This window comes from Netta rufina (genome assembly GCF_964035555.1).
Source record: "Netta rufina genome assembly, chromosome: 6".
In the NCBI taxonomy this organism is placed as follows: domain Eukaryota; kingdom Metazoa; phylum Chordata; class Aves; order Anseriformes; family Anatidae; genus Netta; species Netta rufina.
The window spans coordinates 19,899,222-19,925,709 of record NC_140129.1 but is presented as its reverse complement, the minus strand read 5'-3'; the positions used below and the strand labels follow the sequence as shown (position 1 = coordinate 19,925,709).

The 26,488-nt window shown below is 36.7% G+C and overlaps 1 protein-coding gene across 1 annotated transcript in view; it reads left to right on the top strand.

Annotated features, from left to right (window-relative positions):
• The window catches only part of MYO3B (myosin IIIB), a gene marked incomplete at both ends in the record, with an annotated part of 189,956 nt that overhangs the window by 116,212 nt on the left and 47,256 nt on the right, over positions 1 to 26,488 (top strand). The window contains 7 exons of the mRNA XM_084289478.1: positions 1,013 to 1,033; positions 2,194 to 2,271; positions 4,115 to 4,320; positions 13,644 to 13,755; positions 14,682 to 14,844; positions 15,595 to 15,675; positions 25,109 to 25,229. Of these exons, the coding sequence (XP_084145604.1) occupies positions 1,013 to 1,033; positions 2,194 to 2,271; positions 4,115 to 4,320; positions 13,644 to 13,755; positions 14,682 to 14,844; positions 15,595 to 15,675; positions 25,109 to 25,229 (782 nt within the window). The remainder of the gene's footprint in view (positions 1 to 1,012; positions 1,034 to 2,193; positions 2,272 to 4,114; positions 4,321 to 13,643; positions 13,756 to 14,681; positions 14,845 to 15,594; positions 15,676 to 25,108; positions 25,230 to 26,488) is intronic.

Here is a 26,488-nt window from a genome sequence, read left to right as displayed (position 1 = left end):
TCATATTACATCCTCCTTTGTAAATGTTTCTGACCATCTGTTTTTCTGTGTGCCCACTCCCTTCCCCCTGCAAAACCAAACAAAACCAAAATAAAACCCTTTTGAACCCAGCAGACTGTAGTAAACCATATTTGACAGAGTATCAGTCTTAAAGATCATAAGATTCTACCAGTTTGGTGACAATAAGTAGCTGTGAAAGGGAGATGCTCATGTTATCATACTGCCCAAACGGTAGAGCATTAGCTCACCCTTTATTGGACAGCAGATATTCCAAACATGACTAAGAGATCACAAGTGCTGAAACTCCAATGAAAATATCATTAGGAGTCTACGCTTTTCTAGACAGCAAAGAATCCAATTTAGATGCTCAAATTCATGGGCACTTGGGCTTCACTACAGTGAAACACATTGAAAACTATGTGTTTGCTGCTGGTGTTCTTTGTGATTAAATTGTCTGTCTTCTAACATTAAATGTTACCATTTATTCTGAACTTACTGTCAGTTTTCACTGCTTTGTCTTCTACCTGACCTTTACCAGAGATTTAGATATCAATGCGCAGAAAGCAGTTGTCTTGCTAAGATAATTTTGAAACACTCCCATATCCTTCCCCATGGACGCGTCTGTTGTTCTGACTTAGGTCATTAATGTTTACTTTGTCACATGACCTCTTAAGATGTTTGATGTTGTCTGTGCTGATAAGGCTTTTTTACTGGCATACATTACCGTGTTTTCTGTTACCCTTAAAACTGAAATCAAACTGCATCTTTTTTTCTCCCATGTATTAGTTTGAGATGTGTACTAGTGCATGTACACCACTTTGGGCTAAAACATCACAGATTACAAAACCATACTGAAATTTTTATGGTTGCCCTTATGGAAATCTGTTTCCCTTTGTACCATCACTAATTTGAATCTTGTCTTTTTTCTCTTTTGATTTCTTCCCCAACACAAAATCCATTTTCTTGATCTATTACTACTTAGTGCTTAATTTCCTTTATATTTTGCATGCAGTCTCCTAAATATCTCCTGAAGGTAAGACACACAGCTACTTTATTGAAAACTGTAATCTTTCAGCAATTACTTTTAGTGTTCAGAAGAGTGGTCTTAAGTCAGTCAGTTTTGGAAATGATCATATGGAGCAAAGTCCAGGAAATGTAGCACAGGTGCTGACAACAGCATTATCTGGTTTATACAAATGCCACCTGGTCAGAGCAGATGGTAAACTACCACAATGCAAGTGAATGCTAAAATGTTGTTAATGCTCCATGCAAACAGAATGCTGGTTGATTTTCTTTAATTTTGTTGAGCTGTAATACAGCAACACAATCTGCTTGTGACTGGTAACCATGGTTATACTCATTCATAAATTCTGGTTTCATTTTGATAAGAACAGCTGTACTGACAATATAACTAAAATATACAAGGAGCAATATGTTTGCTGTCCATGTATTCCCTCTAAAAATAACTCCTGTGATCTCTACAGAAATGCTGAAAAAGTGGTATTTGAAGGCAGTTCAGCCGGGTGAGACTGCTGAAATTCTTGGCATGAAAATGATAATTTAAAGTAATTAGTGGTAAATACAACACCAGATAGGAAAAGACATACATTCTGCGGTTACCTACTCTGTTTGTCACGTCTTATTTGACAAGTACGTTTTTCCACATGTAAGCAAAATGAGGCAGCTTTTTGATAATTTACTTCCAGGTCATTACAAAACTAGTAACTCTTACATAGAAAATAAGACCCAATGAAGTTCACTGCAGTGATAAGAAGATTAAGGAAGGCTTTTTAGAAATCAGTTCATAAGGCATTGCATCTTGACGGCTGCTTCGTTGCTAGGCTGCTTGGCCTAGCAATATCCTATCGTGACAAAAGTGTGAAATCACCCCCTAACCAGAAGAGCCTGTCCGTCTAGGAAGACTTAGTAAATAAATGCATTGGCAGTGGTCTAACATGTAGGAAGACAAACATGAAATATGGTTTCTTGCTTTGTGAATGAGTTTGAGACGCCAAGCTGTTTGGAAAAGAGCGATTGCTGCTAGGGCCATAGAATTCTCAGCCCTGAATACTCTGAAGCATTCACATCTAAAAGAATGACCATAAGAAATATCGTACCTAGCTCTCTTGGGTAAGGTGTGGTGGGTTTGCAGTGTTTCTGGAACACCTCTAACATCTGAGTTTTGTTTTCCAGGTTGACACAATGGAGGTTATGCGACACCCTGAGGAGACAACTAACATGAAGCGACAAACTATGGCTTCTTATTTTAGGGTACAAAAGTTAAATTTTAGACAAATAATTTGTTGATAAGAACAGCAGATATCTTGGAAATGTTTGTGGGGTTGTGAGATCAGACAGAAAAATAAGAGAATATTTTTCTTCTATTGTGAGGCCTTTGTCACCTGTAAATCCTCTTTTACTCCTTTTCTTTTTCTTTTCTCATACTGGTTCTTTTCTGGTGTCACCAGAGTATACTGGTAATAAGATCTAGAATCTAGAATATTTCTATCTAAAACGCTGAAGGTCTAGGAAAGGTCTTTTTATGAACAGAAGACTGCAAATAGCTGCCATTACTAAGGCTTTCAACTCAGGCATACCTACTTTTAAAGGCTAGGATTTCTCATTTATAATAATGAAAACAATCCATCTTTTGCAAGCACTGTTATAAATCAGACAGATTGTTAAACTTTAGCAGCAATCCAGTGTGTTCAAATCAAACAGGTAAGGAGAAGGCAGTGAAACTGTTGGAACAGGCAGATGAGGAGTCAGGAACCCCACATGCCAGTTGAAGTCTGTTGGTTGATAATATTTTCTTGCAGTCATTACAGACAGAAAAATTTTGAGTAGTTGGTCATTGGGCTGCAATAACACCATGCGTAATGGGTGAAGCACACAGTGCCGCGTGTGCCAGTGTGAGTCAAAGCTTCATGCCATGTATGAATACCAGTTTTCTTTTTCATGCAAAGTAATATAAAGAAAGGTGCAGGGGCAGCTGATATATACTGAGGTGTTGACCCAGTGTGGAGGATAGAATGACAAGTATCCAGACTTGGGAACCTAGAGGTATCATTACAGAATGACAGAATGCCAGGTTGGAAGTGACCTCTGGAGGTCATCTGGACCAAGCCCCCTGCTCAAGAAGGATCACCATTGTGTCTAGTATAGCATGAGTGTTCTCTTGCAAAGACCTACATGTCAGCTGTGTGGGGACTATAACAAAAATTAAAACATACTGAGTCTGAAAATACAACATAATCTGAATGCAGCCTGCAGCCAGGTGACCACACCCAGATTCAGTCAGCTTGGAATTGTATGTAACTTCAAGATTGAGTGTATTTGCGGCAAATACTGATCAAACAATAGGATAACGAGGTGAGGATGGAGCAGAAGCACCAATATTTTCATTTTAGTGTAAAATGCAATAGACTAAATTGTTTTTTATATTCAGGTTGGATAGGGCAAAAAGTAGTCAGCCCACATTTCAGCTGGAAGATTTAGGTTAGCTGTGTGAGCTTAACATTATGAATAGTTACAATAATGTGCCACTTCAGTAGTTTACCCAGGGAGGTTATACAGTCTGTATCAGCGATTCTGAAAAACAGATTAGACAGAGATGTGTCTGAAGTGATACCGATATATCCAGTATTCTCTGTCGGAAAAGGATTGAGCTGATGACTTTTTACGATCCCTTTCGCGATGATTTTCTGTGATTTTTTTTATCATTGTTTGTTTCACAATAAAGCTTGTTCTCCTGTTGGGGATATTTGTTTGATCTAATGTGCCTACGGTAGAATTATAATTAGGACACTTGTTACTTAAAAAGTGTAATATGGGCCTTGTTAAACTACAGAAATGTAATATAAGGAGTGATGAAGAGAAAGGGGTAAGAAATGAAAACTAGAATCGTAATTTGTTTTTAACAGTTGAACACTTTTAATAGGTTCTGGTTTTAGACAAAAACTTAAAAATTAATAAAAATTTAATAATTAACATTAATGTTACAAATTGGCATATAATCAATCATTCCATACTGTTTACAAATATATATTTCCTGCTTATATAGTTGCATTGCAATTTTTTGCTAAGTCTGTATATCCTTGTTTTTCCTCACTAGTATTCCCTGATGGATCTTTTATCCAAAATGGTTGTTGGACAACCTCACTTTATCCGCTGCATTAAACCTAATGATGATCGAGAAGCACTAACATTTTCTCACGAGAGAGTTCTACTGCAGCTACGATATACTGGAATTCTGGAAACTGTCAAAATACGTCAAAAAGGATATTCTCATCGCATCCTTTTTGAAGAGTTTGTGAAAAGGTAAGACTTCGATAACATGGCTCTTGTTTTAAAACTCCATTCAGTAAAATATATTCTAAGTTTAAGTATGAAAGGTTCTACAAACACTGGTTTGTACGTGTGGCCTGATTCTCTAATGACAGCAGTGACTATCAGAGATAAAGACTACATGAGAGATCGAGAGCTCTAATGGAGAAAAGTCAGTGTGAGACCAGCAGTGAGCACTTAGTATTCAGTAGCAAGACTGTCTCCATGATTCCTTCAGTGTGAAAATGTTCATCATGCTCAGACAATTAAAGGATTTGGAAGGTCAGTGAGCTTCAGCCATCATATGAATAAGATTCACATGTTTAAGAATGAACTGATATAAAAATTTTTTTAAAAAAAACCTGTCTGATGAGAGTGTTAATTTCAAGCTTGAAAATGTTAGTTATATATATATATAAAAAAAAAAAAAGCCTAGTAATATTAGAGAAATTTTCATCAATATTGATTTTAGATATAACATGGTGTAAAAAATTGTTTAAAATATTTTTGTGAATAAGTTATCAAATTTGATTTGTTACATCCTTTAGTGCATAGAAGAGACATACTAGAAAAATCTAAGTCATGATTTCAAATCTGTGTCATGCTGGGGTAGTTCCTATGGAGGCTCATTATGTAAAAATATTTACCATTCCATGTCCCTTTTCTCTTTTATACCTTTTTTTATCCCTTTTCACCTCACTTCTTTCCCACAACTTTTCCCCAGTTCTTTGTTATCTCAGGACGTGTGTAAATTCAAATGAAAAAGCAACTTGTTCTCAGGATCAAGAATAGTAAGTGGAAAGGTCAAGAGCTTGTGTCTGTATATTGACATAAGCCTAGTAAAGACAAGATTTAATGTAGTGTTGTAACTGGAAAAAACAAACAAAAAAACATATTCATGTGCAAGAAAGATCTCTGACTTCAGAATATTCCTCATAACAGCTTCCTCATAGTCACGTATATTGGAGTTATGAATTACAACCAGATCTCTGTGGACCTGAACCCTTGTCATGGCTACTGTGTACTAGCTTTAATACTGAAAGAATCTGTGTGTCAAGAAGTTTAAAATCTGATTCAGGAAATAAGGTTTATAGTCTCATTATGGTTTCCTCTAGAGCTAAAATACACTTTTTTGTTTGTAGTATTTACTGCTTACCAGTCTGTAATGCTGATAATAATGGAATAATAGTGCCTTTAAGTAGTCAACCCCTCAACAGTAGGAACAAATGGCTAAATTAAACCATTAGTGATATCTCCTGTACAAGAAATTGCTTATTCAGACAACACAGAGTTAATGAATCTACTGAAAACAAAGCATTCACATGATGCTAGAGGGAAGTAGCTGATTACGTTTTTGAGAAAGAAGAGACAGTTTCACAGGCCTTTCTAAAAACCCAGGGACTGAGTAAATTCATGTGTGTAAATCAGTCATTGTGTATCTGTGGTCCTTACACTGAGAAATGTTGAAGAATAAACTTTAATCAATTCATTTTGAAAAATCAAGAAACTTTCTGATTTGAATGTACTAGTATGCTAAATTAATATATAACAGGAATACACAACAGATTCATATCTGAGGAAGGATAACTAATGTGTTCATTTGTCTATCAAAGCAATTTAATTCTCAGATATGATTTCCTTCCACCTTCCATTTGTGTATTACATGACTAATTTTAGTAAAGTCACACCATTTGAAAGCAGTTTTAAGAAAAAATAATTTTTGTGATCACTAACATATCTTTGCAACGTCCCAAAGAGGCTGAAAGGGGAATTATTAACCTGAAATTTTATCCAATTTACACATAAGTGAACAAAGATTAGCTCCACTGAAATTAGTGTAAATTGAGAGGAAATTAGGCCTTCTCTTATCAGAAGAATTTTCTCATTTAAAAATGAACTGAATTTGAGGACAACCTTGAAAAGAAATGGTAATAAAAGCAGCATCAACTGTAGCTTTCCATTCCTGCAGATAAAGGCTAATTGTGTTTAACTTCATGTTGGATACTCCCCAACTTTTTAGTTCAACCTGGTGCAATTCTTTCAGGAAAGAAAGTCAATACAATAGAAGTGGATAGAGATCTAGCAATTTGACCACCAGCATAGATGGCTTTCTGACTGAGTTCAGAATATAACCAAGGGGTGGGAGGCATTATTCTTGCTCCTTTTTTCAGTAAATGCTTTATTTTTAAACAAATTCTGTTCCATTATACTCTAGAAAAAAAAAAAGATGAGCACTGCTTAAAAAAGGTAGAATAGGAAACATTTTTCTTCCACTTAGAGCCATGACTAGTCAAGTGTTTTTAGGAAGTAAGTAGTTGAATACATAAAAATGTTTGAGAAAACAGGTCAAATGCTAAACAGATTGGCACTTCTTTGTTCATAATCAAAAAGACATTAGGCAAGTATGAACAAGAGTTTCAAAATGTCAGTAAATCTGAGAATATCAAAGATTTTCTAAGCGAGCAAGTTAATTGGTATTTTGATCCTTTTGAGTAACTTAACAACAAAATGGATGAGCCAGCACTTTTTCTCCCTTGATGTTATTAAACAAATAGGTGTGCTTCTTATCTGCTGGTTCAATAATGCTGTTTTGTAAACTCTTAGCAGGAAATACGAGGACAAAACAATCAAAGGCAGTCAACAGTACCATTCAGTGTTTATCAGGTGGGAGGTAAACAAAAGATAAAGCTCCAAAATGTTACTCTTTACTGTCTTCTGTTTTCATGTAGAACAGATGATTTCACAGTGTTGCAAACCTGGAAGTTAGTGAACTGGGTTAAAAAACAGGTGTTGAGGACAGGACTTGGTTGTAACTCATTCATGCAAAGGTATTTTAGCCAAGGGTACAATCATCTGTTTTATGTATATAAACAAATATATTATTTTACTTCAAGTAGGAAAATGGAACCTGCACCCCCTGTAAACACTGCGGACTTATCAAGTCTTAGGCAATGCACTGGCCTCATCTCACACCCCATACCATCATGTGTCTGTCTTACATGTTTGCTGTGAAAGCACCATGTCCTCTCTGTCAGGATGGAATCCCAGGTTTCAGGCACAGGTTATTAATCTGATCAGGCAGCCAGGTGTGCCTGGCTTGCAGGGGCACATAGGGACCATGCACTGCACAGCAGCTAAGGGAGGTGTGCATTTTAGTGGGGACCTGAATTGAAAGTCCCACTAGATGAGACACTCCTTGCTATATATCCCAGTGCCCAGGCCCCTGGAATTTCACATGATGTGATGTAATGTGCCAGTGTGTGTTTGCTACCTATCCCCCAGCTGTATACAGTCTTTGTAATGCAGCATATACTCTATCATGGGTTGAGAGATAACAGACTTGAGAATCTAGTGGTGCTAAGTGATGTCAGGCATCAAGTGTCTCATAAGCACACAGGAATGTGTTGGGAAGTTTTGTACAAGTTTCATATAAGGATTATATTTTTTCTTTCTTTGTACTTCTCTGCCAGCTTACATTCTGCATTAAAGTTATTTGTACAGCATTAGGATACAGGGTGTGCTTTTCCTATGAGTGCCACCTTCTCTTTAATAGCCATATGATGTCATACACTCGTGACAATACCTGTGATATTACTGTAACAACGATCCCAGTAAGGTTGGTTCTGCTTTTTTCAATCTCACAGTGCAAATTTGAATAAGGTCACTGTTGGTATACCTGGTACCAATACAGTCTCTAAAGCCTCTGTGTTACATTTCTCCTGACATTTCTTCTGTCTTGTTTATTAAAAATTAGGTAAGCGCTGAATTAAATTAGTAGTGAACAGATTTGCTAAAGAGAAAATAAATCCTCACTCTTTAAATGGTACATTCTTAATGAAAACTTTTTAACACTGCATCTACTCTGTACCAAAGTCCTCCAGTGATTTTTGGAGAAAAAACTTGAAACCCACCCCGTAATTTGATCTTACTATAATCCATGGAGGTGTTTGTTATTTCTTTTAGTGGTTTTTAGATTTCACCAGATATGTATACTATTTCTGCGCACCTTACATATGATTAATTGCTGTGTCTTCCACATCTGCTTTCTAGACTCTTGTCATCCACAGAGCACTGGTAAGCAGTTGCAGGGTAGAGAAAATTCAAAACCTCTGGGAGATAAATGTTTGACAATCCCTTATAATTTATATATGCAGAGTGGACTACATTATGCTTTTCTGGGAGTATTTCTTTGGTTCTGTGATTTACAGCATGTGCTAGGTATTTTTTACTAAAGAGTACTATAGATGTTTTTGTCATTTTTCAGTTACATGTTTTGATTTATACTCTCAATACAGAGTCGAATGTAATTCATTTTATAAATTCTACTGTGAAGGTTTTTGAAAGAGGTAAGATACAACCAATAAAAATTAGGAATTTATGAAAGTTATTTAAAGGCTCTTTCAGTGCTCAAAAACATAGTGGTTATTATTATTATTATTATTTTAACTTCCCAACTCTGGGGCTGAGAAGAAACGAATGTCCTTTAGAACATTCAGAATACCCCTTGCGAGGCTGAGGGGGTTCTTGTTAGGATTAGGGTTTTTTCCCTTCTCACACCTCAAGCTTTTCAGATATCATTCCATTTTCCCCGTCAGACCAGCATATTTTAATACAGATTCTTTTTAAAGAGAAAAATGGTTAATCATCACTTTACTGAGTTAATTGTGTAGAGCTTGTGCAGACTTTAAGTCTCGAATGCAAAGGGAACTTTAGTAAGAGATGTTGTTATAGCAGTTAATGGTGCTGTTTGAATGCTCTTCAGTGATTGTTTCCACAGTTCACCATTAAGAGTTGGAGAGGAGATAAATTGAACTGTTTGTTTGCAATCAGTTTATCTAAGCTAAAACCACCAACACTAAAATGTCTTGACCATAATCTGATAGTTAACACATAGCATTATTCTGAAGTTTTCCATGTCTAAGCATATTTTGATGTCTTCAACCTTAACTCTGCATGTCCTAGCTTTGCAATTGTTCATCTGGGGATAAATTCAACTTTTAAAAAACTTTCTTTTATTAAGTACAATTAATCCCACTCTAATGTATGTTTTGCACAAGAATATTATTAACGTCCATGCAGGATAGTTTGTAGAGCATTATAAGAACCACTGGTTAAGAAATACAAAATTTCAGAGTTTCATCGGCTGAGAAATCAGTTCTTCTGAGGGGAAAATACTTCTCTCTTACTGCTATTGGGAATGTGATTAGTCAAATGTTTTTAGGAAACGTAGTTGAATATTTCATTTTTAGAGAATTTTCAAGCAGGATGGATAACTCAAAAAATAATGTGTTTTTGCACAAATATGTCACTTCAGGATTTATCGTCTTTATTTCAAAACAAGTGAAACCATATAGTTCTTAAAATAGTAGTACCGGTTACATGGAAACATTACAGTTTCTTAATTATGACTAGAGTAATTTTTTTCTATAATCACTGAGATACTCTTACTGTTAGTGTGAGTAACCATGTGCATCAAAAGAAGAAAATCCTACCAACTTTATCCTTTGCTCATGTTCACCAGTATGTCTCCTATCTCATGCAAAGTTGTTTGTAAGAGTCTTTATGGCTATTACTATATTTAAATGTAGCAAAACAGTGCTAAGATCCCATTTAGATGGTACTTTAAACACTGGGCACAGAATTACTTCAACCTGCAGCCCGTTTAGCAAGCTGCCTCGGGAGTAAGACTATCATTTCATCTCTATATTAAGTCTTTCTTTCAGCCTTGCATTTATTTCCAAAACAGGGTGTAAAATTTTTTCTTCATCTTGAATTCAAAATACTTCAAGGTAGATTTCACAGTGTATGTCCTTCAAGAGTATTTTTGTGCATTTAGGACATAATATGAATGTCTGAATATAAATCTAGTGTCAGTTACGATTAAATTACCTGTATTTGTCTGGAAATACCAGATTGCACATTACTCCTTTGTTAAGACCTTCTGTGTTGATGTAACACCACATGAAGGACTAGAAACTTTATTTTTTATTTTTTTGAATAGACATAAAAACATGGGCTTAACCTAAAAGATCACTACAGTGTTCTGGACCACGGTATTTTCTATTGGAAGAACAAAAGCAAATATGGAAATAAAAAAGTAGAATTGTGAAACTTTCATCCCATGTGGAAGTGAATAATATTTATAGCCTTACCTTTCTACAGTTAAGGATCTGATTTCTTCTGTTGGTGAAATGATGTAAACAGAGGTCACTCTCTGTAATCTCAGTACAGTGGATTTACATAAGTATGACAGAAATGTAATTAGGCCACTAAATAAAAATGAACACAGTTGTAGTTGCACTCAGAGGTTTGGGTGCACGCACAGACATTTTCACTACCATTTCACCACGTATAATATTTTAAAACTTTCACCAGATACGTTAAGGTAAAACATTTTACCTTCCTCCAAAATATTGAATATGGTCTATTGCCATACAGAGATCTTAGATTTGGGAGAATAGTTGGTTGACCCTATATGGCATGTGGTATGTTGTGATACAGTTAATATATACAGTGAGCACATAAGGTCAAGTTACATGTACGTTTGTAGTTGGTGATTTAATCACGAAAACAGACAATGTGTAGAAAACAAAGCATTTGCTTGTCATTGATAAAACAGTAAGATTTAAAAATTACGGGGTTTTCCTTGACTATTTTATTGAATCAGTGCTATACAAAAATTGTTCAATGGTGTTAAACTACAATATGTCTTAAAATATGTATGAACAAGCAGAAACCTGATATGAGCATTGGTGTGAATCATCCTTCCTTCTAAGAAAGGAAAGGAACTGTTTAAGTTCCGCATATGTATAAATGACAAGGCTATCTGAACTAGCTTTTGAATCAAAAAGCAATTCACAATTGGCGCAACTTCCCTGACGTACCTGCCAAGTATGTGCTGAAATTGCACACTATTGCAATTTGTTTGGGGCATGTGTATTTTAAATCAGAGTTTTATTAGTGTAACTTGGAATGTTTGTGTTGTGAAAACAGGCATCTATAAATTGAGTAAGAAAGTAGAAGAAATATGCTTTTTTTCTTTTAAATCCACCACATTTCTCTATACCTGCTAAATGCCATGACTGTTAGTATTTTGAAGGACTTGGGTAAAGAATTTGCAATATCATCTTATTGAGAAAATTACTGCATTAAAAACCTTGACTCGGTAATACATAATCTCCTATCATTATTCAGAGTGGGCAATGTTTCCACTTGGTGAATATCTATGTCTCTGGTCCAGGACTGATTCCAGTGCTTCTTCCTTCAGACATCATTTTGTTCCCCTTTGATCTTTATTGACTTTTAGTGGTTCTTTTTTCTTTCTTGTGACAACTGGAGCTAATCTCTAGAGATTAACTGGAGCTAATATTTGAAAATCATATTCTCCTGATAAAAAAAAAAAGTCTTGCCTTAAAAGTCGATTTCCATTCTTTATAATTGCTTCTCCGTATTTTCTTCAGTATGAGGTAGGATTTTTTCTCGCCTCTATGTGGCTGCAGAGGAATCTGTCTCTGAGGTTCACTGGTCAGATTCTTCTCTTTATGGAACAGATGATGGTTCTTCCCCATGCTAATAATTAGAATAACAGTTTGCTGAACCTGTCAATTCCTTTCAGACACAAAGTAAATAGAGAAGTTTCTGCAGAAGTGTAACTAAATAAAGACCAAGAAGACACATGGTGGTTCATAAATGAGAGATGAGGTGGCAGTTGCTACCATTTAATTGTGTACTTGTGGCAAAATAACCTTAAATTTTTAAACTAACTGCCCATGGTCTTGCTGTTACGTAGCAATTGTCTGCAATAGTTACTTAAATACTAAAAAACATCCTTCATGAATACATGGTGGCTTTACGGGCAGGGCTTGTTGCAGTCATTCCTCATGTCTGTTCAGTTCAAACATGTTTACATCCCTTTTTCATTAACTATTTGCACCATAATTTTATTTCACATAATTGTTAGGGGCTGTTCATTTCATGTGAACAAGGGAACATGAACAAAACAAAAGTCAGTGTTGTTTACCATGGACCTGAACTGAAGGCCACTAAAGTTCATTGTAATCATTCCATTAATTGTTTGTCCCAATCAAACAGAAAAAAGACACGATGCCTAATGACTTGCATAACCACAGAAATCCTTCTTCATATTAAAAATTATTACATTCATATGAAGAGGAGTTCACTTTTTTTTCCTTAAAATAGCTGCTAGTTTTGTTTAACCATCAGCATTGATAAAAATCCTAGTTGATACGGTAGCAATGCCAGTTGTTTTAATTATGCATAAACATGACCTCTTCTGGAGGTATGAAACACAGGTGAGTATTCAGGCAGTCTGAGCACCCTGCATTCCGTAAATTAAGATTGATATGAGAGTTGTTTATTTTTTCGCACGTAGTAGCAGCCTCTCAGCATCAATATTCAGTCATTATCACTAATATAGACTGTGTACTACCCACCCTACCGGCACTAGCCTTTTCTCTTCACAGACTGAATATCTGCAGTCGTTCTATTAGTCATACTGAAAATGGAAATTACCTAGCTGCCATTGATGGAGGTGATATTGTTACAAGCTCAAGAATCCTCAAACTTCTTAGGTGGATAACCTCTGTTTCCCAAAGTATGCCAAGGCCACTTACATTTCTTTGTGAAAAATGACCAATGCAAGTAACTAACATACTGAAAGATTCTATTGATGGGATACCCTTTTTTGGTATTTCTCATAAAAAACGGACCTCAGGTCATGAATCTTTGGTGTCTTCCTCCTTCTTGGGTATTAGTATTTGACTTTTTCTCCCACTAAGAAATCTATAAAGGTCCACTGAATACCAGGTAGTACCTGCTTGTTCAGCAGAACTTGCAGATTTGCAAGTGTTGCTTGCATATGGAACTGTGCAGAAGTATGCCACTCTGTAGATGGTGTGCTTATTTTACACACGTTATGTAAAATGTTTTATTTTGCCATCCTTTTCTTTACTCTGATTTCAATTACTTTTCATTTTCTCTGTTGTTCTTTCACTCATCTGAAAAATTCACAGCAACCTTGGATATTTCCTGTGTTGCACTGGTTTGTGAAAGACCTTTATAAATACCCCAGATGGGGATCTCTACAATGCAGCAGATTCTTGTCACCACCGTAGAAACACGTATTTCCCTTTGTCATGTATATTTTCAAATATAAGTCCAGGACAGCTGATTTATGAAAAGAGTACTGAGTATAAGTAATTTGCCCCATGAGTTCTGGAGATACAGCTTTGTGCTAGAGAAGAACAGTGTAAGTATGTGTTTATTGTTGAGTCTTTCTTTGTCATTTGGCTTTGCAGGTATTACTACCTTGCTTTCAAGGCACATGAGACTCCCCTTGGTAGCAGAGAAAACTGTCTTGCCATTTTGGAGAAATCTAAACTAGAAAACTGGATTCTTGGGAAAACCAAGGTAGAACGTGCTAACATTTTATCAACAATAGTGTCCTTTTAGCGCAAAACATGTCTAATAGTGGTTTGCCAAGTACTGCATAAATGAAGAGAAGAGCAAAGAATTTGTTCCATTAAGTTAGCCTCCCAGGTTACAGTGGTGCCCTCCCAAGCTAGCTGAGTTCATGCTACAAGAGGAAAGGTGCGCTGGGTACCTCCCCAAAGTGCGCTCTGCACGTGGCTGCCTTGGTAAGGACAGCACATCTGTCAGTGCCTGCTGTGGTAGTGTCCCCCTGAAGTTCCTCCTGCTATTAATCATGGCATGACTGAAACTTCATGCTCTGGCCCATCCTGTGGGCCTGGTTAGTACATTATCTGTGGAGTTTCAGGTGAGATTTTCTGGCTCTTTGATAAAAGAGCCTTTGATCATGGTTTAAAATGTGGTGGCTGACTTCTGTGAAAATAAAGTTATGTTGTATCCTGAGTTGTTTTATGGTGCACAAAGGAAAAACAAGGAGAGATTTCCTGCTTAAGACCCAGAGTGTGTATAACTACTCATAGGATTTGCCTTCTGAAGTGGAATATTGTTAGACAATTTTGTCTAAAAACAAAGATACTACAGGATTTATCCTTCCACTATCAAGAAAGGCTGTATTTCAAAATTGTGGGTATATGAAAACATCCCTGTGACCAATTTACATTGTAAAGGGGTAAATACGTTGTTGTTTTTGCAATGGGGTAATTATAAGCAGTTCAGTAACAAAGTTCCACAAACACACTGAGAGCAAATATTTAATTCACAAGATTGCTCTATCAGGAACTGGCATTTCACAAGTTTTCCCAGCAACAGTGCCCTAAAATAGGCTGACCTAAGATTAATGAAAAAGCAAAATACAATAGGTTATGCTACTACCTGTATCTAATATTGAATTTGTTGTTCCATTTCAGGTTTTTCTAAAGTATTACCACATAGAACAGTTAAATTTGTTCCTGCGAGAAGTTATAGGGAGAGTGGTGGTCATGCAAGCCTATATCAAGGGATGGCTGGGAGCAAGGAGGTACAAGAAAGTCAAAGAGAAAAGAGAAAATAGTGCTGTTACCATACAGTCAGGTAAATGTTCACATTCCCTATTTCATTGAGTATGTTGGCATTTCAAGCTGTTAAATTGTATGCACATTATTTATTCATATGTAATAGTTTATTATGAAATCAAAATAACCAGGGTTACATTTCTCTCCAGCTAATTGATGCAAATATTACTGATTTACTTCTAAGGTGTCATCTTAGCATTCAGTAATGTCTTCATTTAAATATCCTAGTATTTTGGATGTGATACCTGTGCACAAATGGAAAATATTGTTAGGTGTGTCTACACTAGCATGCAGCATATAGATGAAATGCAGTATCTTGGCCCCCTCTCTCTTTTCCCTCTCTCCTTCCTCATGTGTACCAGACTTACAGATAACATAAGTCATGGGGTGTGCATAAAAAGCTGATTTCCAGTAATCTAGCAGGCTTCCTTATATTGAATTTGGGGAGCTGTGTGAGAAGGAGAGTTCTTGTGCTGACTGATGATGCACAATTATCATGGACCTTTGCCTTTTGGATTAGGACATCAGTGAGCACATGGTGACGATTAAAATTTGGACGAGTGAAGTGGTGTTTGAAGTTGCAAGGATGTGAATACTGCAGTCATGAACCCAGAGTTCAACATGTGGGTGGGTGGGGAAGAGGTACTGGGAGTGGGGGCTGGAGTGGTTGTGGCAGAAGGGATGAAAGTTTCAGCACATCTCTGACTGTAGACTCTGTAGCACTTCCTTAAATAAATGTAATTTCCAGCACATGGTTTTGTATTTTTAGCCTGGAGAGGATATGAAGCTCGCAGGAAGTACAAGGAAATAAGGAACAGAAGAACTGATGCTGCTATACATATTCAAGCAGGTAATTAAAACATTATTTCAGTTGCCAACACCTATTTTGCTGTGGGTGATTTCATGTGTCAGTGTTTATAGGCAAGAGAAATACACACAACCCAAACAAAAGCTGTCAAAAACGTTATTTCTGATCATTTGTTCTTCTGTATCAAATGACGTAGGTGACAGTTAGGATACTTCGGGATTTTTCTGAGTACCTTTCTGCAATCAAAATGTACAAATTAAAAGCTGTTGAGTTAATTTTCTAAGATTCTTCTTAGCACAATCAGTATGATTCAAGCATGTGTAGAGCTGGTATAAAGCACTGGATTTTTTTGACTGAAAGTGTGGATTGGAAGCACTGGACCTGCATTTCTCTGTCTTTGTATCAAACTCTGGTCCTGGCAGGTTGCCAAGTTTCCCTTTCAACTGCTTGCTGAGTTTGCCAGCTTTGGCCAGTCTTTGACTCTTCTCCAGACTCCTATGCAGCCATATCAATATGAATTTGAATAACTTTAAAGAGATTATTGGAGGAACAGGCCCATAGGGCTGTGTAGGTCTCTAGTAGAGAGCAGGGTACCATATGGCACAGAAATCAGAGAACCAGTGCTGTGAACTCAATGGTGTTTTCACATGCTGCCAGTGTGAAGCAGCCTCCATATGATGCGGTGTAATACACCTTCCTTGTCCGACCCCAGGTGAAAGACTGTAGCTGATCAGAAAAGAGTTGTAGCAAATGTGTTTCCAAATAAACCAAGGCACCACCTTTATTCTACCAGCTGCCTCTGCTATAATTCCTTAAGCTGTCACCTCTCTACTCTATATCATATAGCCTGAAGTCAGTCTGAAAAGTAAGAGTTATAAATATTCTTTTACTTTATTCTGTTGTCAAGCCATTTCCAGTAAATCCAACTTTTTTTTCTTTTACCTAAATTTTCTACTCTGAAAATAAGTATCAGTGTGACTTTCAGCAGACAGTAGAATACCCATCTAGTTACAGAAAGGAACAGATTAACATTAGGTTAAAGTAGTAATTTACAGTATGCTTTGTGTGCATACAGTTATGTATAATCGTAAACTATAGCTCTAGGGTCAAATGCAGAGTATTCTATTCAATGGAGAACTGTTATGGAGAAATGTTAAGGAGAAATGTTTTCTTCCTATTACAGCAAGCACTGAGGGACTGCATAAGCATTCTTTCCCCTTCATCCTCTCCTTTGTGTTGTCATTTATTGTATTCATGATACCACAGAGACCAGATCTTAAAATACCACATGCAACTGTTTTTTGGAGTATTTGCAACATTTACACTTGGCCATACCTGAGCTATGATTTCCTGACTTTTATGATAGCCTTTTGCTATAGAAAGGAAAGTAAAACAGTTGACCCTTCACTTTCCCGCTATTAGCAGTATTTAAGATGAGAGTTAACTCAGATTCCCTTGGCAGCTGCTGTGTAGCAGTATCACTTGGAAGCTGTAGGGGACATTCTGCCTTAGAGTTTTATCCAGCCAGATTTCTTAGGCATGTAGGAGATTCATGCTTATTACTAACTCTTTAGAGAAAGCAAATGATCTATTCTGCTGTTTGCACACATGGAAGAGATTCAGAGCTGTGTTTCTTCCTGTCATCTCTGAGACATTGTGTTGAACACGGCAGAGGCAGTGGGAGGGTATGCACACCCTTGCATTTGGACAGTTCTGTCCTTTTCAGCCCTCTGGACCTAATGCTGGAGGAATGCTGTTAGCACTCTTCCCGCCACCACACACACTGTTCCTTTGTAACCTGGCACTTGACAGTTTCAGTGACCAGTCTGGGTGAATGAGCATTAGGACTATAGGGTTAAGAGTGACACAGCGTACCTCTGTTTGTATTAATTACACTGGCTGCTCCTCCTAGCTTTGGCACTGCACTCAATGAGGTACAATAACAATAATCCTCAACACATTTCTGTCTGCCATTGGAAACCTCTATCTAGGACCTCTTTTTTGAAATTTCTTCTTGTGCACATTTGTTCTTCTCTATATGCTAATCATTTGTGTTTAAAATCAAAGCTCATGCTTGCTAATGGTGGCTGTCTTCCAGGTTTTAAAATACAATGGTAATCTTTCTCTTGTTTATGTTACACTGCTCTAGTGCCTTGTGACATGGAGACAATAGCAAGTCCAAATCTCTCCCTTCCCTGCACATCTTATAATGTAAATGTATATTTCAAGGCAGCTTTTCAATGTGGTCACCTTTGCTTTTTTTTTTTTTTTTTTTTTAAATGAGCACTTTTGGGCAATGAGATTTATTGTTTGCATTTGTCATCCAGACATTAGCAAAACCGTATAATTAAAATATATGTACTTCCCTCTCCTTTCCCCACCCCCATCTTCAAGCGGGCCTTGAAATTTAGGAAGCATTTGGCTTACATGTTTCTACAGAACAGCGCATATTGAAATTTGTTTTCCTTTCATCTCTTTCCCAATAAAAGCAGCCGCTCGGCTTATCCCTTTAGCTTCCTCAGAACTTCCTTTCAGAATTCCCGATCTATTACAGCACATTCACATACCAGAAACAAGATGCCTTTTCATGCTGTCAACCTTTTTCATCTGAAATGTAAATTAATTCTTGCTGGTACGCTTTGACAGAGATCAAAGTAGGGGTATTAACCTTATTGGGCCTTCTCTTCATCAGAATCAGTTCCAAAGACTGCAAGGGTAGTGTTAGGAGGCCAGTCTTCACTGTTATCTATGGCCCTCCTCCAGGCAGTCCTCTGTCTACAAGTCAGCATTTCAAAGGCGCTGATTTCTTTTGTAAATGACCTTATCATTACTTTAAACTGTGTGAAAAATGATTTGCCTGAATAATTCTTGCAGGATTATCCTGCTCATTTTAATTGTGGGGGGACTTCATTCAGATTCCAGGATATTGTTTAAGTGGTTTTGACAGCAAGTGATCATAGCCTGATATAAAGGAGGAACACAGCTCCTGATTGGAAACCTCTTGACTTGTTCAGATTGTTCATTTCTTGCAAGTCAGTCTTTGAGGTAAGCTGCATTTGCATTTTAAAAATAAACAGATGCCTTTCAAATACATGAGCTGGTGGTCTGGAGATCTCTGTGGGCCCAGCAGTTCGCTATCCATTGATGAAATGTTGGAAGAAAAAACAAACTTACAAAAAAAAAAAACAACCCTCACAATATACATGAGGTTATATTTCCTAAGTGTATAATATTACACAAAAAAAGTCATTATTTCAGAGGAGAGAAAACACCCTTACTAGGACATAAAATATTTGTGAATTTAAATGAGGTGGGGAAGAAAAAGCTGCCCTACTTCAGCATATCTACCTTACAAGTTCTCAGAATGCACAGATCTTATTAGATGCATGGCTAAAATGGTGCACAGGGTACATAAGACCTTTCCCACTCCTTCCTGTCAAGCTTTTCCAAACTGTGAAGTTTAGAAGATGCCAATTTTTTAACTTAGAGAGGAATTGTGAAGAATGATTTTGTGTAGTATTTGCATTAGCAATACTTTGTACTTCTGTATAAGTATTTATTTGTAATTGGGATTTGTATTGTTTTGATTTTCATCTACATAAAAAGAAAAAGATTTTGGTAAAATAAATTATTTTTTAAAACTATGTTGCCAGATTCACAGCTGGTTCAAATCAGTGTATATCCACTGAATCATCTGACTGAAATGTTGCTCCACTGATTTGCCTCACATGGGAGTCTCATTTAACATTTCTTTGTATTAGAATAATACGTTAATTAGAATAAAAACAACGACAACAACAAAAAAAGAAACACCAAACAACAACAACAACAAATAGATAATAGAATTATAAAAGTACATTATCTAGTTATGATAGCATGTATTTATATGCGGAGTGACTGTTGTCCTGAAAGACTTAAGGAAGGATTTTAATCTGTTTATTTCATTTGTGAGCTGACATTGCCAAAATGCCAAATGAGTGGTGCATGCGATTCACTTAGATCTGAGGTGACATCACTGAATTCATTTTAATTAGGCCCACTTTAGCCATCTGGAATATACTGTGCAACTCTGGTCAGGACTGAGTTTAACTATGCTTCCAGAGGTGAAAGGCAAATGACTAATCCATTGAGCCACCATCTCCTCCTCCAACACGTGCTCACACACTCACCATATGTCACATTGTATTGGAAAATTCTTTATCAAGAGCTAAAGATTTGGGTGCTTTTTTTTTTTAAATCTTTTCTTTCTCTCTCTCCCCCATCCCCCTTAAAAAATGTTATAGATGTTCAGAAAGAAACCAGATGAAGTATCCCTTTGCATTGCTTCCTTTATGCAACTTCTGCTGTGCAGCGTTGTTTGCATAGATCTTATGTGAGCTTCTGGCAAAATTTACTCCATTACAAGAAAAAAAAAAAAAGAGAGAGGGCTTCCGAATGACTGTAATACACTATTTCATATCTATTATAAAAGTTAGTTTTTAATAAAAGTGTTACCTTTGGGTTTTTCATCAGCAAAGTTTAATGTTGACTTCAATAGCAGAAAAGGAGGTATTTCTTGAACAGTTTTTTTTTTCTGTCAATATGTACGTGTGTCTGCATGTATTCAGCTAATACTGTTGTAAAGATCTATGAACTGTGTAAAACATTCCAAAAATTTCTAAGATCTATGAACTGCATGAGCAAAATGTTCCAAAAATTTCTAAGCACTTCATAAATATATCTAAAAATACATCTATTTTTAATTATTCCTGAAAATAACAAGCACTAAGTAACAGATCCAATTTTACTGTTTTATGTCATCCATTTTCTTCCTTTCTAATAACATTCTCAGTTTAAGAACCACTGAAGAAATGTATGTGTTTGTCTTACTGGTAGCTGAACTGACTGATTGTATTACCTTGATTTCACATACAGGTCAAACCAGAAGGGTTTGTGCAAGCTGCACAGCTTTGGTTATCTTTACTTCTCCATCTCCTTGTGTATACTAGCTTAGGACATCCAGTCATTCTTTACTTCTAGAATATACCCCTCTCTTAGATAGGCTCTGTGTGGATATATCTGCATTTCTTTTTAGTTCTCTCTCCTGTTACTGAGATTGAGAGGAGACCATTCTTACAGGATTTTGTGCCCTTGATAAAATCAGGAAGGGGACAAGAGGCCTTGGAAAACCTATTCCTTTCCCTTGCTGATATTTACAAACAGCTTCAGAGTCATCTGCACTTCATTTTTTTTGGCCAAGTCTCAAGACAGAACTTTTTAGTGTAATGCAGAGTAATTAAAACTCATATGTCCAAGTGATGATGTACAGTAGTGACACCAGCTTTGATGGTGGCCTTGGCGAGTCTTCCTCTTCTTGGTACCCTGATTGCTAACACTTGTATGTGAGAACTTGTGACTGGCTTTCTTGTAATGCTTCCACCAAAGAACATAAGATGTGAGTTGGTTTTTTTTGTTTGTTTTGTTTTGTTTTGTTTTGTTTTTGTTTTTGTTTTTTTTTCTCCCTGCTACTAAAAATGCATCATCCAAGATCCATCCAGCGTGATAGGTGAAAGAGGGGAAGCATTCATGGAACTCTCTTTTACTGTTCAGTAAAATTAATTTGGCATGAAGTGAAGAATCTGATTCATGGACTCCAAATCCTCTCAGATGTTGGTAGTTAAGCTGCTGAATGCTCTTTTATCTAGGCAAATTAAGAAAGTCATATGCTGTTTGTAGCAAATGAACTTCTGATTACAAACTATGATGACACCTTCCATTCAGCAAACCCGGGCTTTCAGTTCCAAAGTTTTTCTTACACATTATCTCAGGTAATAATATAGCTTAAAAATGTGTCTGTGTAGAAAATGCCTATTTAACATGATTTCTTACAACTGAAAATGAATCCCTCTACTATTTTAAAATACTGCTTCATCTCTTTTCTTCGTAATTCTTGCATAGACCTTATTGTTTAGCTTTGATCTTTCTACATTGTGCTTCACCGTTAAGTCTGTAAGAATATATTTCCTATGGGAATCACAGGGAAAATGCCTGGACTTTTGCTATCTGGAATTGTGTAACTTTGCATGTAATGTATATGCCTTAGTACTTAGATCTTAGAATAAAGGTTTTTAACTGCAGAACACTAAACTTCAGACTTCCAGAGGTAAATATGTTCTTGGTTTACTACCCGCTGAAGCTGATAGAAAACTTCATGTGAGAACTGGTCGGTAGAAAAAGTAAAAATGCATGTCCTAAGTTGTGGCACATAAACTCTTTAACACTGAATGACTAATTAGAATGCTAAAATTTAGCTCCATTCCTCTGTTACTTTGAGTTTAGATCCTGTCATCATTGGCTATGTAAAGATTAGGGTTAAAGATACAGTTGCTGTAAAGTTTGGAATATAGAATGCATAAGGTGAAAATGAGGTGACAGCTGGTAATCATTCTTCTTCAATGATGCAGTGATTGTTCATGGAGCACTAGCAACATGAGTCTGCTAATTTCACACTCTTTGAGCCAAGTGCTTAGTGTCAAAACCAGCACCAGTCAGTAATGCAAATTGCTGTGATGGAGCAGCTTCCCAGCCTCTCAGACTCCCCCAGTAGAATTCTCTGCATATGAATTTCCTTTGAAACGTTATAGATCCAGTTAATAAATGCTGAAAAGATGCAGTCCTACATATTCTTGATGAACTTTTTGAGGGAGAGATGTTTGTTTATTCTGCTACTTCAGTTATCCCATGAGTCGAAGGGAAAGTAGGAAAAATACAGCCATTTACCTGTATGATTCAAGGTACTCTAGAAGAACATTAGAAACCAGCTTGTGGAAAGGTTAAGTTGAAGAGGAGTTGGTACTGAAAATATTTATGGAAACAAAAGTCAGAATAAAAATTACATTTACAAAATGAGATAAAGCAGTTTATATGCAGTGAATGAAGGAAAAGCCAAAATGGATTTCATTGTCATTAATAAGTTTCTGGTGGGGGGAAAAAAAAAAAAAACAAAAAAAACAAAAACAAACAAACAAACAAAAAAAAAACACAACATGGCAGGTATTGGGGTTGATTTTATATACACACACAAAACATCTAAAAGTTAAGAAATTACTAGGAAGAAAACTGAAGTTTATCTTACTAGTTCATTTATTTCGGTGCTTCTTTATCTTTCCAGTAGTCCACAGACTGACTGCTACTCAGCATGTTTCAGCTGCAGAGAGATGGCTGCTGGCCAGTTGTCTTTGCTGCCAACATCAGAGTAGGCTCCTTGTCTGGTCAGTGGGGGATAGTTAAGGATTGGAAGCCTGATCACATGGGGCAAGTGAGTGCTTGGCTCATCTCTGCCAGATAGGCAGACTTTTCCAGTCTGATTATTAAGGGCGGAAAGTTCCTCAGCCTCGTGATACCTGAGCTCTGTATTCAGTACAACACCTCAGCAGGCCTGGCTTCTGTCGTGTCTTCTGTAAAGTGCATGGTTATTTATTTTAGTAACCTCTCATTAAAAGGCAATTTTTGCTGCTTCTCATCCTGGAAACATCAGTAGCAGTGAAAAGCTTAGATTGTTATGGTGCATTTTATACTATAGCTTGAACCATTCAGATGGTTTTATTTTCTTATATTGCACGAGTAAGTGAAACAATGCAGGGTTTTGTGGAGGTAGTGGCTGGGAAGAAGGCTGTTAACACTATCCAGGAATTAAAATAGAAAAGAGGGGATCAGTTACAGCCTTTCCTAAAGGAAAGAGCAGATGTGATCAGGGTAGCTTTATTTTTTTTCCTCCATTACCTTTTTATTATGAAAAAAAAAAAGGCTAAATTTATGAGTCATTAAATGAAAGGAAAAGAAGAACAGTTATCCCTTAATTTGGTAATAAGCATGAGATTCCAAATTCTACATTTTTTTTTTCTCAGTTACGTAAGTAATGGTTCTGTTTTCATAAAATAACAGGCACGAGATACAGGAAAAACTTCATCTTCTGTCGTCTTCTCTGTTCTCAATTTATTCTTTATTATAGTCTCTATTCTACTTCTTGCTTTCCCTGTGTAATCTAGATTGTTATCTTGATGCTGATCCTACATGAGGTGGTCCTGCACTCTATTTCTGTGTCTGTCCCGCATCCCGCTGTAATATTTAACCCTAGATTCTAGACACTCCAATAATAAGGATGGTTTAGTGGGGACTGTTAGCGTTAGGTCAGAGGTTGGACTCGATGATCTTGAGGTCTCTTCCAACCTAGAAATTCTGTGATTCTGTGATCTATTGCTCTTCTTTTGGTAATTATTCCACAAACTGACCCTGTGTTTTTGCATGCATTTAGTGTGCTTAAAAGTTTTTCCTGGACTTTTTCCCCTCCTCAAAATCATCATATTTCCTAACTTTATTTCCAATTTTCTTTTACATATTGTTTCACAGTTTCTAAGTTGCAGTCATGCTGTGCTAATAAGCAGCTCCTCTCCTTCCCAACTGTCAGCCTTCTTGTACTGCAACTTCTTGTTGTATTGCAATTTCTCTTAAACTATGGCATTGATGCCGCATTTAGTTTCTGTTTTTCAGCCCTTTCTTCCCTTTCATCAGGATAGTTCTACTTAAAATAATGGTTAATATGAACCCTAAAATAATTAAAATTTTAAAATTTACAGTTTTAATTGTACATTGCAATGCTTTTTAAAGTCTTTTGTCATAAGTACAGCATATACCACTACTTCTGGTTCATGCTGGAGGTTTACTACTAACTACTCACAGATGTCAAGAATTCCAGTGAATTCACATTAGATAAAGCTAATGATGTAATTAAATTATTTAGGTACCCAAACCCAGAGACACTCCATGGAAATAAAGAGTGTAGATATCTTCAAAATGTTATTCATTGCCCTTTTCTTTGTCATTTCATTTCACTGCATGCTTGCTACTTCGTTTAGTATTTCTAGTATTCTTAATTAATGGTATAAAGTCCAATCTATGTAGATATTTTCCCCCCAGAATCATTTGTATGAGAGGCATTTCAAATATTTTGTAATGGTTATGGTTCACTGAGAAGTAGAAGTTGTTATAATTTCTTCTAGTTTTAACTGAATGCATCTCCCTCTGGCTCCCCACCCCTCTACAATAAAAGTGGATGAAACTTTTCATTCTGTAAAATTCCAAGCAGCTCAAATCATAGGAGTGGTGATTAGAGAAGGTGTTTTGAGAATTATTTTCTACTGCATGTTTAAATACATTCCTATTTAAATTAGGCATGTTCTCCTTCCAGTACCCCTATTCCTTCCCGGGGCTGTGCCAAATGGTTACTATAATAGTGAGAGCAAAGCCCTGTATAATTTCAAACTGTTGCAAATACTGCAAACACTGAAGCACCCCTGTGAGGTGCTGAGTGCTCTTTCTGCCCACTGGTTCAGTAAAAGTTGAAGGCATTCAGCTCTGAACTGTATGTAGAGCCAGGTGCCAGTCTGTGTTCCAAGCTCTGCAGAGTTTTCCTCTGATGCATAACTATGTTTTTCAGCTTTCAGGGGATATATTGTTCGTAAAAACTACTCAAGACTGAGAAACAGCACTGGCTGTGCAGCAGATCCTCAGCATATGAGCAGCTGCTCTACCTCTGATTTTGGCTGTGAAGAGCACTGGTGAGTTGAATCCTTTGTTGTCTGTTATCTACAGAAATCATTTTCCACACAATAAAATCTGAAAGGAGCAGGCATGCCATCATGATTCAGCTGGCACTTGGGGAACTTGCCATTTTCTGAAGATGAGCACCTGTAGGTTAATCAGCCCCCCTACCAGCTTAGTTATCTCAGTGTTCTCCAAGAAAGTCAAGTTAGATTTATTTGCAGTTTGTCCTGGGTTGCTGTCCTGTTTCTATGGAGTTCTCAGAAGTACACAGAATACCTCTGACTGCAGACAGACTTGTAAGTGCTCAGCATTTCAGAACTAACTGCAGCACATTCCTAAATTCTCAGGAATTGAAAGGTACCTTTTTGCGTCTGTAAACCTTCTTGCAGACCTGCAGTGAGATAGGGAAAAGAGCTGTAAAAAGCAGTTGGCCGAGTCACTGGCAGAAAGCCTAAGCTTAACCATGGTGCCTTCCTCTTTGTAGAGGAAGGATATTTTAACTCTTCTTACCAAGGGAGTCACTCCAGACAAATGTTGCCCTGCTCCTTCTTGGGTAGAAGAGGGAACTGCTAGATCTTTAGCTCTTGTCAAAGTCTCTCTCTCCAACAGTGGTCTAGGGAAGATGGTTGCATTTGTTGGTGAAATCCCTTTGATTAGCAGGTTTCAGTGACTAAGAGTTATGAGATCTCTCCTTCTGTGGGATAGGCATCAGGAAATCTCAGTGCTTCTTCTAGTTCTTATTTCTGTTATTTTATATCATTTCTATACAGCATAAAAAGGCAGGTTCTGTTACACCTCTTCCAAGTTCTCTGAGGAAATCAGTAACTTATATTACAGTAGACTGTAATTATTCCATTGAGAAAGTTTTATTGTTTTATTTTGTTTTCTAAATTACCACTAACTTCTCTGAAATGGTATTTCTGCTTTCTTTTTGTATTTTCAGAACATTGAGTTATGTTAACTTCCATGTGAACTTTGGTTGATTTAGATTGAATAACGTCTGCTAGATGCTTTGGTGCATTAAATGATTTTGTTCAGGTGTAACCACCTGCATCCTTCCAGGTTAATAATGTTCCAGAGTTTCTCTCCCTTGCAGTAGTGTGATTTCAGTTAAAAAATAAAAAATAAATAAATGTTCAGGCAGGTGGACAAGGACAAAAAAAATACATAAGTACAGTTTTTTGGTAATGTTATTCAGTGAAAAGAATGAGTATGCTGCGATTTACTGTTGTGGCTCTGTCCTTGGGTTTCCTCACTGCTTACTGGAATAATG